Source organism: Gallus gallus, chromosome 17, assembly GCF_016699485.2.
Source record: "Gallus gallus isolate bGalGal1 chromosome 17, bGalGal1.mat.broiler.GRCg7b, whole genome shotgun sequence".
In the NCBI taxonomy this organism is placed as follows: domain Eukaryota; kingdom Metazoa; phylum Chordata; class Aves; order Galliformes; family Phasianidae; genus Gallus; species Gallus gallus.
The window spans coordinates 7,600,646-7,613,291 of NC_052548.1; the positions used below are offsets into that span (position 1 = coordinate 7,600,646).

The 12,646-nt window shown below is 52.8% G+C and overlaps 1 protein-coding gene across 2 annotated transcripts in view; it reads right to left on the bottom strand.

Annotated features, from left to right (window-relative positions):
- The window catches only part of FAM163B (family with sequence similarity 163 member B), a 15,240-nt gene extending 2,594 nt beyond the window's left edge, over positions 1–12,646 (bottom strand). The window contains exons 1-2 of one of the 2 annotated variants that reach the window (XM_003642289.6): positions 12,346–12,646; positions 42–157 (exon numbers count right to left, since the gene is read on the bottom strand). In XM_003642289.6, the coding sequence (XP_003642337.1) occupies positions 42–134 (93 nt within the window). In that variant the 5' untranslated portion in view covers positions 135–157; positions 12,346–12,646. Of the gene's footprint in view, positions 1–41; positions 158–7,113; positions 7,158–12,345 lie in introns of those variants that run through there. The other variant, XM_046901858.1, reaches the window with a different exon arrangement.

Sequence of the window (12,646 nt, forward strand, 5' to 3'; positions counted from 1 at the left end):
TTTATACCCTATCCCATCCCCATCACCTCGCCATGCCTTACCTGGAGCCTACAGTAGCAGAGGACAGCGATGATACAAAGTAAAATGACAGTTGCTAATATTCCACCTGTGATGACCACAGTCCCGGCTGTCATTCGCCCTCTTCTCCATTAACAGCCTGCAAAAGAGAACACATGGGGTAATGGGGGTTATGTGATAAGATAAGATGGGATTGGACTGGATGGGAAGGGTTGGAATGGGATTGGATGAGTTGGGAAGGGACAGAATACTTTGCCTCCATTTGCAGAGGGCTCCGACTGGGTCTGCCTGCACACTGCAAGCACAGGGGTCTGTCCCCCTCCTGCAGGAGATCAGGCTGGATGCCAGCACTGTGAAAGCCATCAGGGGAGCCTCCAAGCCCTCCAAATGCCACCTGATGGCTGGAGGAGGATGGAAAAAGCCCGGTGCTGTTGGGGAGAACTTTGTTAAGTAAGTGTTATTGCAGCCTGCAGGTGGGCTGAGTAATCGAGCTCTGGCAACAGCAGGTTGATGCAGGGAGGGAGCAGCAGCAGTGGGACCCTATGGGAGTTGCACAAATGGTCCTGCAATGAAAACCCCATCCCAGCCAACCAGTCTGGGCATCACCACGCTGCTCTGCATGCAGGAGGGGGGCCCAGGGCAGTAAAACCCGCATGATGCCAGCATGGGCTTTGGCCATGAGCCTCACAGCCCCCTGGCACACGACACGCTCCGTGCTGGGGATGGGGACATGCCCATGGCACGTGCCTGGCTCCTACAGCAAGTAGGGTGTTGGAGCCACGCACATTTTTTCTCTGAGCCTATAATCCATTTTCCTCATGAAAACAATGTGGTATTTTAATTTGAAATAACTGGAGCTGCTAAGTGAGCCTTTAACAAGTGCAGGGACAGGCGCTCCTCTCCCCCACAAAGCAGCGGCATGGGATGAAGCCTCACAGTGCAGTGGGCGCAGAGCTCCTTGCTTCACTGTGGCCAAGATGAAATCAAGGGAGCATGTGGGTACACGGGATAATGCTTCTGAAAGCTGCATTGCAGCCAGTGCTGTGGCCAGACTGAGCATGCAGAATAGCACAGGGACGTTGAGGGCCCATGCTTGTGTCTGGGAGTAGCATCTCCTCCCCCCTGCAAAGCATCCATAGGGGAAAGTGGGTTCTAGCACAGACATGGCCAAGGTGAAGGTCCCCACTTCCCGCACTGAGCAGATGCACAGCTTGAGATGAGCACAAGCCCTGTAGTGCTTGCTCTGAGCATCCCTATCCCAAAAGCTTGAAATTCCCACCCTCCTGTGCAGAGTAATGCCAAGCTCTTTACCCGGGGGGGGGGGGATAATGGGGACAGGCACAGCTGCACGCACACCCCTCCTTGCAGCAGCATCACTCCACAGCCCAAGAGCTGCAGGCATCAGTCTGGGATTGGGATAAGTGACATAAATTGACAGAGAGAGCAAACTGTGACCACCTACCCGACAAGTGCTTTAACAAAGCTGGCCTCTAGCTCATGATATCAGGTTAAACCAAAAAACCAGCTTCCCCAAACCCAAATTACTTCAGCACCTGAGGAAAAGCAACCGTATCTGTCAGGGATTTAACTTGCTTCCAAAGAAAATAAATCTGTGGCATATTTTCAGGTGCTTAATGTCCTGCTAAAGTTGGGTAAGTACTGAATGGATAAAGCAGTATCACATTTTATGCTGCTGCTGAGCAGAGCTGGAGGAGCAGAGGAATTTGTGCTGCTGTGTAATGGCTGAGAGCTTCTTGTATGGCCACGGGGTAAGAGCCCTGCCAAATCCTGCCCTATCCCTGGCAAAAACCCTATGGGGGTTCCGAGTAGGAGGACAGGAGCTATCTTCCAAAACTGCAGCAATGATTTGGAAGCATCAGCTGCTCAGAGAGGGGCATAGGGCAGCACCCGGCGCTCCAACCCTGGGACCTTTACTGCTCCCATTTGCTATCTCAGTGTGAATTAAAGGGTTGCACGCCCCAGGGGCAAGCAAGGGGAGCACACAGCAATTTTCTCTGCATTCCTCCCTCCCACCCCTCGATGCCCTGTGGTCAGCCATGCATGGCACGACAGCCACTGCTCCGCTCAGAGCAAGGCTATTTGCATCACGCTATTTTTCCTCCTGTAACGTACTTGTCTGGTTAAAACCATGTACCTGGAAGCATTAAACTCTCCAGCGTGCAAAGGAGGGAGGGGGGCGGGGGGGAAGCCCATAAGCAGAACAATTCCTGTCTAGACCTCCTTTTTTACATTTGTTCCTAATTTCACGCTCCGCAGGCTCCCAGGTTCATATATTCAGTAATAAATATCTTGGTAAAAGGAAGTGCTTTGCAGCTCCGCTGTGGTCTCAGGAAAGGTATGCAGGAGCCCCGCTATGAGGAACGCAGGCACCAACAGAGACATCCACAGCCTCTTGGCTCCTCCCTCGACCCTGGGGAACATATATGAGGAGCCCTGAAGCTACAGAGGACACCTGAGCCCCCCAACAAGCCTAAGCTGCCTCCCTGCACGGCTGCTCCAGGCTGAGTGTTTTGGTGCAGGCACAACCCTGTGCCACCTGCCTGGTTTCACCAGGACATCTATGGCTGGATGGTTCCAGCCTGCAGCTGATGGAGAGCTCAGTGCAATAGAAAGTGGGCTTTTGTGTCCCTTGCAGCATGGAGAAGGCAGAAGCAGAGCTCTCATTGGCTCCAACCCCAGACTGGTGGCTTCTTCCCTTGCTCCAGATGGTGGAGTGCTGCAGACACAGCAGGATGCTGGACTCTGCTGCTACCTGCAGGAGGACAGCTGGGCACTGCTAGGGTGAGCACACTGAGATCTCCTTTAGAAGACCCTCAAGTGCTGGTTACACCAGACTGTGGGATTTGTGGCAGGAAAAACCTTCTGGTCAGGACTCTCCATGAGCAGAGTCTACACTCACTGCACCCTATCCCATTCTTTCCCATCCATCCCAACAGTCACCCCAAAGCCTTTTGCACTGCTTGGAAGTGCCGTGATGGCACACCTCCAAAACTGAACCTCAGATGGGAGCACTGATCCCACCAAAGCTGTGCCCACATAAAGACACTGTGCCTCACCCACACGGGTAAGCCCACGGCCTGTTTTACTGCAGCATGCTCCCTGCATCCCCTGCCAGCTCGAGACCTGCTCCTCTGCAGCACACCCAACCCCCAGAGCAGCCATTTCCCAGCTCTTCCATGCACATCCAACCCCGATACCAATGCTTCTGATCAAGCCCCATTTCAGAAGAAAGGGAAAGAGATCAGTGAGGGGGGGGGAAAGGGGAGCATGCAGGGCACCCCGCTATGCCCTGGTACCAAGGTTCTGCCTGAGGGTGAACCCGAGAGGGGAAGCAGCAAGAAAGCTAGGAACTCGGGTCTGTCTGGTGGCCAATGCAGCCTTATTCCTGCATTTCCCCCCAGTTCCTGTAATTCTACCCAGTCAATGAATGAGAGCTGGGCTGCTCGGAGAAGCGGGGCAGCGTGCCAGCACAAGGCTTTGCACACAGGGATCCAGAGGGCCAGACAGCTGCCAGTAGTATGGGCAGAGAACGGGGCTCCCCAGCTGCAAAGCACCCAGAGCACAGGGCTGCACCACTCCTGCATGCAGGCATAAAGATTGCATCTATCATAGCCCACAGTATCCTCCTCTGTGCCCCAGGATTGCTCCTCTCTGCCCCTTCTCAGTGTTATTGCTCCCAGTACCAACATTGGGCAATGGGGACAGACAAATATCACACTCCTCCTGCCTGCTCTCATCATCATCCTGCACCGTTTTATAGCCCAAAGCACTTTGTTAATACACAGCAGCCCCAAAACTGACAGAAAAGCCACCCCATTCTTGATGAGCAGTGGAAGACTTTTCCATATGCTGTGGGTATGCATCCCCACAGGTGACACATGAGAGCAGAACCCAGCGCAGCGTGCCCGAAACATCACACACATTGCAGCCACAGCCACTCTGAGTTTTGGGTTTTCCTACACCAGATATCACAGAAGAGCTCACAACAACCAGGCAATCATGGGACAATTTGGGATTCCCCCCCCCCCCCCCCCCACCCTAATTGGTGTTATTAGGATTTAAAACAGATCAGCTCAGAGAGCCTTCTGAATGCCTGCAAAGTGAATCAAGCCACGGGATGCCAGCACAGAGCAAGAGGGAACATGCACACAGCAGTAATGAGGCAATAATGTTGTTTAATACAACCGAATCACACCTCATGTAAAATATTTGCACAGCTCATCAAAGCAGCACTGAGGTTTAGTGAGCACAACTCCAGGCATGGATGCGAGCAACTGCAGCTGTTAAAAGGAGAGCAGTGGTGCTGCTGGGGAGGGACAGGAAGAACAGCACCCGGTACCATTGCAGTGCCCTGGGGTCTTCTCAAGGTGTTGCTAGCTCCAAATTGAAGGGGACAGGGAAGGAGTTGGCAGTTGCTCCAGCACACCTGGAATAAAGCAGGGTAACCCACACCAGAAAGCTTTGCCCTCCTCAATCCCATCTGTCCCTGCCCAAACAACCCCGCTCCGCATAAGCACCAGGAATTACTGCCATATATCTGCTGTCATCCTGAATGCTCCTAAGCTGTCTGAACTCCTTCAGAAAGGGAAAAAAAATAAAGCAAAAAAGCAAGACAGGCTGTCTTTCCATACTGCATCCTTTAATCTCCTCTTGAACTGCGGCTTAGTCCGCCTGAGATATTAGCATCAGAGAGCAGGTTTTGGTATTAGCAGCTTGAGATAAGCTGCAGTCAGTGCTAAGGGGGAAATAAGAGAGAGGGTGGGGAGAGCACCCAGCAAGGAGCTGCTCCTGGCCATCCATCTCTGCCCCCGTTTGTACTTCTTTCCGTTCCAATGGGGACTGCTCTATCGCCATCATAACCCAGCACTGAGCAGCTGAAAGGTTACAAAGACCCAACGGGCAGAAAACTGAGCAGCAAAGTTGGAAAAAAGGGGGATTTGTCCTTCTGCAAGTGCTGCCCTGAGAGCACGCTGCTGCTGGCAGAGGACAGCACCTGGCTGGGAACAGGAGCTGCCTTCAGCAGTTCTCACCAAGTGACTGATGCTGACGCAGAGGACAAGGGCAAAGCTCTGAGGAAGTGTGACACTGCAGCCAGGATGGCCCAGGCAGAGGGAAGGCTGTCACACAGCAGCACATCGCCAGGGCACAGCGATTCCTTGAGCTGTGCTCCTCCATATCATGGTGCTGGGGGAGGAATAAACAGTCCCACCTCACCCAGGACCCTACAGGTGCTGAGGCTCAGCCCTCCATCGGGATGGGGAAAGGAAGGAAGGATGCACGCAGGGTACAATTCCACAAAGCAGCAAAGCCACTCAGCTTTGCATTTCCACGAGGTGAGAGTGCAGCTCAGAAGGACAGGAAGGTCTTCTGTAAAGGATTTGTGAATGGCTCAATGGAGCCTCATTTGCTCAGGACTGATGAGCGCATGGGTTGGGGACAGCAGGAAGTGCCATTTCCTTGGGGCTTACCAAATAATGCAAGCTGGGAGCTCCAAGGAGCACCTGTCCAGCTGCAGGAATGGGCTTTCACCTCATTTAGGGGATTAGCCCATTTAGGGTCTCTGCTGGGTGTCACGGATAGGGGAGCTGATCTTGGCTGCCCAGGGAGATGAGCAGAAGCCATGGATGTGCCCTCAGGGCTGCTTGAACAGCAGCACCTGGGATCTCCACAGAGACGCACACACCTTTTTGTGTTAAAAAACAACAAAACCCCACAAAAAAAAGGTACAGAGTTTCCATAGCTACAGCTTTACACTGCTCACACAAAGGCTCAGGCTGAGCCCATGCAAGGGAAAGCAAGCAGAGGGTTTTGCCCACTCCAGCCCAGCAAGTTAGCATGGTGCATGAATCAAAAGAGAAAAAGAAGGCAGCGTGCTTCCTCATGGCTCGTGATCAGGAGTTTCCTTGTGGGCAGTAAAATCTCCTTATGTTCTCATTTCTAATAAGGATTTATCTTTGCTGCATCAGGGGAATTAACACGGACCGTCGTCTGAGAGGGTAATTTCCAGACTGTTGGCATCTTTACTGAATCGTTTTCAGTGAATTTCCCGTTTATTTCCCTCTTCTTACTTCTGCTACAGCTTATTCTGAGAGATCAGAGGGAGAAAACCCGCCACAACGAAACAACCCTAAGCAAAAAGGCAGAGAAAGATAAAGTAATTCACAGAGCTCAGCTGAAAGCCATCATTAGGCGAAGAGAGGAGCAGGGAAAACCTTCACACAAAGTGCTCTACTTAAAAAGCACGTGGGCTTAGCAGAGCTGCTGAGATCAAATGTTTGAGATATCGACCGTTCCCAGGGATGGCATCTTTCAGAAATCAAAACACACGCGATGTATCTTTTTGCCTGGCATCAGCACTGGGACGATGCAAGTACTGCCTTTGAAATGACTCCTTGATCCAGAGAGGCCCTGAAGAGCGACGCAGCGATGCTCCCCGTGCATCCTCCCCACATCCCCACAGCTAAAGTAGCACTGCTGCCACCAGGCTGAGCTGGGGATGGCTGTTCCTACACCCAAGGATGGGCGAAATGGTCACCTATTTCTGAGCCTTGAAACTCCAACGCTCCACAGCCAACAGCACTGCCGCAACCCAGCAACATTTATGGGTTTTGTTTGCTTTCAGTCAAGTGGTGATGGCACTACCACCGGTTGCCCAGCGAGGTGGCAATGCCCCATCCCTGCAGACACCCAAAGTCAGCAGATCTGAGCACCTGGTGGAGCTGTGGGTGTCCCTGATCATGTCAGGGAGTGGGACCAGATCGCCTTGAAGGGTCCCTTCCAGCTCAAATGACTCCATGATCTCAGATAATGGTTCAGCTGCCCTCTGTCTGCCCATCCTAACAGCCAACAACGTATCATAGTAGTTACAGAGGTACCCAGAGTGCAAGTGAGATCAGTGCTTGGTTTCTCAGCATCTGGTATCAAAACCTTGCATTTTCTGTAAGTGCAATGCTATAATGTGATGGAAAGCACAGCAACAATAGCAGGGTAGCAAAGTCTGTGGCTGAAGCAAACAAGGACAAGCCCAAATGCAGCAGAAACAGACACAAAAACAAAAGAAGAAAGTTTGCTTACCTTCAGAAGGCCTCAGGAAAGCAGGGATCTACAGCAAGATGCCCTCACCTCCACTGCCAACCATTAAATGAGGTCAGGGAAGGGGTGGATCCTGGCTCCAGCCCTTCTGGTCACTCAGATACATTGCATACACCTGAGCTGCCCTGGGTTGGCCCTGCCTTCCACCAGGTGCTCAATCACTGCTTCAAGCCCTGACTTAGCCTTACTGCAACACTAACCTATCCTATTTTATTTCAGCATAGAACAAAAACAAAAGTCCGATGCCAAGAAACTCCAGGGAAAATACATAGCGCCGAGAAAATCCCACTTTCCATGGGCTGAATCCCAGGAGCCACTGTGAGAATCGGGAATAACTCTCGGGCTGTCAGCAATGCTAAACTGTTGCAAATCAGTCCTCCAGGGACAATGAAGTGAATAACAGCAAAATCACAAGCCAACCATGAAGTCTGCCTAATGGCAAGCCCCCATCAACAACCGTTATCCTCCTGCTCCCACCTCCGCTCCCACGCAGGCAGCATGGCTATTTTCCCTCAGATCCCACTGCTAATCTTCCCAGGGCTGAGCTACCCGGCAGGCAACGCCAATCAGAAGGAGAGAGATCCTTTTCCTTCCACATGAGAGCCTTCCAAATGGCATTCCTGCCAATCCCTGCTTGCAGGCACTGTGCAGCCCTCGAGGCCGTGCATCTCCTGAGCCTCTCCAGCACCCAGGGCACCAAAATCCCTGCTCAAAGCTGAGTCTCCAGCAGCATCAGTACAGAAGTTTTTTCCCCTGAGGGAGCCTGGCTTGCATTTCCACTGAAGGCACCACATCCTGCTATGTAACACACACATATTTTGTTAACTAAAGGGCAGCAATACGTGCACCACTGTACCGTGAGTGATGTCTTCAACTGAAGGTGCAGCAGAATCACATCGCAGCAACTATTTATATCAAAGCAGAGTCGCTACTGACTGTCGATCAACCTTAACGCTGAAGGGCTGGCCGGGTTTTCCCTAAGACAGCCCAGCCTTCCCCATATAACCCATAATATCCCCAGCGCTGGCGGAGCAGTGTGGCTGCCGCTAGAGGGATGCGAGCAGAGCTCGGGCATCCGCACCTTGAGCAGCATCTGCTGGGGGCGAGGGGTGGTGGAAAAGCAGGGATAACCACTGCAGGGTCACTGTGGGGCTGCAGGCAGCCCGGGGTGGGGGATTCCCTGCACACAGCAGTTTGCAGTCTGGCTGGAAAGGCAGACAACAGAAACAGAAAAACGAGAGTTAATGGTTTGCCAGAGTTCGGGCAGGAAAAGCCACAACAGAGCTTGAAATGAATCCAAATCCACTCCAAGAGCAAAAGGGATGAGGACGTAAAGCGCAGGGCAAAGCCAATGGAGCATGCTTGGCTCAAAGGGGGATGCACGCTCGGTGCTCAGAGCAGCTCAGCACATCAGCTCAGTGCATGCACTATTTGCGAGGGGAAAGCGACCCGAGCTGGGACAAGACCTGGGGCACAGCGATGGCTGAGCCCATCACAGGCTGCAGGAGTCCCTGTGCATCCTCCAGCATTTCGTCACACCACAGCTGGTTTGCTTTCATTAAAGCTTTAACCTCAGTCTGAACCTCTTGGTGGGTAAAGGGGCAGTGTGGCTCTGGCTGATGCCAGCTCTGCAGGTAACAGGCAGTGCTACCCGGGGCCACTTTGGTCCATTACGGTCCAGCTAAGGCTCTCAGGCTGCTTAAGAACAAGGGACTGCTCTGCCAAGGGAAATATAAAATGACTAAAGACTTTTCCTCCCAGCCTGCTCCCCTCCAGCACAGAGTTAGGAAATCTCAGCCATGCGGAGCGCCCACTGCTTGCAATTCACACAGTGATGAGCTTATGGGCTTCTGCAGCTCAGACCCTACGATGAGTCTGTGCCCAGGGCAGAGCCACGGTGTGGCCTAAAGACCTCCCTAAAGCTGGTGGTGCAGAGGCTGCATCCCTGCTGATGGGGATATCATCACCTTCATCCCCTGCGGAGTGCCCTCGGGGCGAGGTAAGGAGCCAACAGCCAGGCACACACTGCTGAGCCTTGATCCAACAGCACTGAAGCAAACAGACACAAATCCACACGTTTTCTGTTTGGATCACTTCCCGAGGACAGGCTAAGACTTTCTTTTGGGTTTCTGCTAACTTTCCTCTCAAAGGTCCCTTAGAAAAAGGCAATTATCACAGTGCCATTAAGGCTTTCCCCATTGCATGGTCGGATAACTCGCCCGGAGTCTCTCGAAATAACCTTTAAACAATAGATCCTGTCTTGTTTACTGAATGTTTCCAAGCTCAACAGTGATGCATCCAGATCTCACCCGTGTCTACTGTGGGCCCGACTATTTCTGGAAATGCACCAAGGGCAGATTGCAAGGATAACGTCACAGAGAGAATGTGACAAGTCTCCATCTCTGGGATGCAGCCCAGCTCCTTCCCTCAGCAGTGCTGGGCAGGTACTGTCAGCTCATGCTCTGCAGATGGGGACAATGTGTGTGTTCCTGCCCAGCACAGCTTGGTGAGCTCATAGACTGCTTGGATTGGTGTTTGTCACTGTGGATGGCTTCGGTGCTGAGGGAGGGAATGCGGAGAGAAGCACTGGGGACAGCTGGTAGGGGCCTGGGGAGCAAGCCTTGGCTCAGCCTGTATGAAGATGTGCACCAGCTCTGCCTCATCATGGATGTGATCCCTGTCCGAAGGGAGAGGGAGACCAAAGATCCACACCTGACTCACCTCAGGTCTGCACTGCGCAGCACCAGCACATGGTTGGGATGGTGTGACATCAGCTGTGCTGGCACTGCCGAGCCCCGAAGTCCTCCTCTAACTGAAGAGGAGCTGGGAGCCAGGAGCACCTGGGGGCTGAGCAGCCCATCCCCAGCAGCGGCTTTGTCACCGCTCCTCAGCAGCGGCCTTCCCACGGATGGATGACTTCTCCAACAAGCATCATCAGCTGAAAACATATCGCCTGTCCTCTGCAGAGCCAGCCCTTGTGACTTCAGCCTGGTTCAGCCCCATCCCCTGTCCCCACGCCGTGTCTGACACAGTCACATTGCGACCCGCACCATCCACGGCAGTCACGTCCTCCCCTGGTGCTCCGAGCTGCCCTACATGGGTCATGGCCCTCGTTAAGCTGTCTGAGGATGATTCAAAATGCTGGCATGACTTTTCATCTTCCTCCAACCTTTGCAGCTGACCTCTGCCCCGGGCTGCTCCTGCAGGGATCGCAGGGCTTGGAGGATGCTGATGTCTCTTGTTTGGATCGGCCCCAGCTGTGATCCCAATGGGGCTGGAAGGTCTGGGCAGGGTCAGAGTCCATCACCCTACATATTTTTAGCCCCTCTGCCAAGCTGCGATGTTGGAACATGATTTCTTTTTTAACGAAAGGGGAACAAATCCTGCCAACTGCAATAAATGAGATCACGAGGAGAGAAGGAGACAGACAACGACGTGGGGAAAAGTGTAAATTAGAATGGGAATGAGCGGCAAGCTCAACCCAACACCTGCCCCCTCTCCTCCATCCCTCCCCTGCTCTGTCTCAGCGTTGTCATGAGGAGCACTGCCGGCTGCAAACACCTCTTGGCTGGCCATGCCCCCTCCTATGGGGTGATAAATCAGTGTCAGTCATTCTGGGGGGATTTTGCTGAAGTTCTTTATCTCTTTGGAGCACCAGCACTGTTTCCTAATTCTTCTTGTCACTGCTCTGCACGGGAAAACTGACATGCAGAGGAAGGAGGTTACAGCTTTAATTACAGCTGCACGGTCTTTAAGGTGTTTGAAATCTCTTTTCACCGACTGACAGCCATAGTGCATCTCACTGCTAACTCCACATGAGAAGAGAAACAGCCATCAAAGGCTGCCAGCAGCATTCTGTTACTCACACACCACCACAACGGGGCCAGCAACTAAAGGCAGCTGTGGGGACAAGTCGTGCACTGAGTTGATGCACAATTTACATAAACACACTTCCCTTAACTGCATTATAATTTAGCTGCTTACTCAGTGAGGACATTGGATGCAATGACTGAAACCCCAGTCATACAACCGGTACGGATGCTCCAGTGAGGTCACCCAGGAGCACTGTCTGCACTCTAAGCATCGGGATGTCAGCCAGGCTTCCTAAAGTGACAGCCATCCATCACGGAAGAGCACGATGTTACCACTGAGGCTTTATGCTGATTTCACTGCTCGTTTTTCGGCTGGAAGACAATCTGTTGAACCTCAGAGTGCAGTCTTCTCTTACCTTTAATTTATTCTGTCAGAAAACTGTCTACCTTAATGAGTATGAGCACACCCCCACTACCTTCCAAGTTTGGTGTTCTGTTATGTCAAATATAAATAATCCTGTCTGAAACCGCTCGATAGGGGGAAATGAAAAGCCATCTTCCCTCGGGGGATTTCTCTCCCCCACAGCCCCCCCATCCTGCAGAACAAACACCGTCCATGTGCTTCCACGAGCTCAGCCCCAGCCAGCTGCTGTATTAACCAGATAGTGCTCAAAGCAGCAGATCATCCTGCTGTCACCTTCCTTGCGTTCAACCCTGGATCTCTCTCCACCCCCGCTGCTCTGGGGCTGCTCTGCTGTCTGACCCAGACAACACAGGGGGTTCCTATGTCCTTTGGAGGCAGGACAGCAGATAGGAAGGACCCTGGTGGTGCTGGCCGCGTGGCTGTGGGTGAGTGCCCTGAGAGAGGCCAGCTTTGTCCCCAGACCACACATGCAACGTGAGCAAAACTGTCCCCGGAGTGGACAAGGACACGACCTGAGCACTCAGGTGGAGGAAAGCATCCCACCCCAGCCCCAAGAGATGCTGTCACATCCTCCTTCGTAGATACAGCTTTAGAACTAAAGATGCTGTAGGAACCAGCAGCACCAAGCTTGGAACATCCCAGTGTTTATCATCCTGGGCTAAAGCAGAGGCTGGACCGGTCTCCCTGAGACAGGCTATCGGGGAGCAGATGCCGTGCAATTCTCCATGTCCATCTTCCCCCTCCAGACCCCCACCAGCCCCAACCTGCAGCCGGAGCTCATCCTCTGCTCCCCCCTTGCAGGCATTCCCCCAGGACTACCCCAGCGCTCCAGGATGCACCAGGAAGACGGAAGGAGGGGGGTTGGGGAAGAGAAATAAGCAGAGAAACAGCACTGCTGAGGGTCCCCCCGGTGCAAAGAATGAGGCATGGAGAATGAGTGCAGCGCCGGTGCTCTCCCCCCTTTTCCTCCCCTCTTACCTTCACGCGGGGGAATGGTGCCGGATCGCTCAGGTGAGGACCGCGTCGACTCCTGAAGTCTCCAGCTCGGAGCGCATCAATGCGGGAATGAAAAAAGGAAAAGAGTAGAAATGAATAAACAAACAAAAATAATTAATGCAGTAAATAATAATAATAATAATAATAATAACGGTGATGTGTGGGGAAGGGGGGAATAAATAAAGTGAAAGATAAACAAGAGCACAGGCCGACGCCAGCTCAGGGAGCCGAGCGGGCGAGCCGGCAGCGGGCACCCTCTCGGCACATGGCCGGTGCCGGCAGC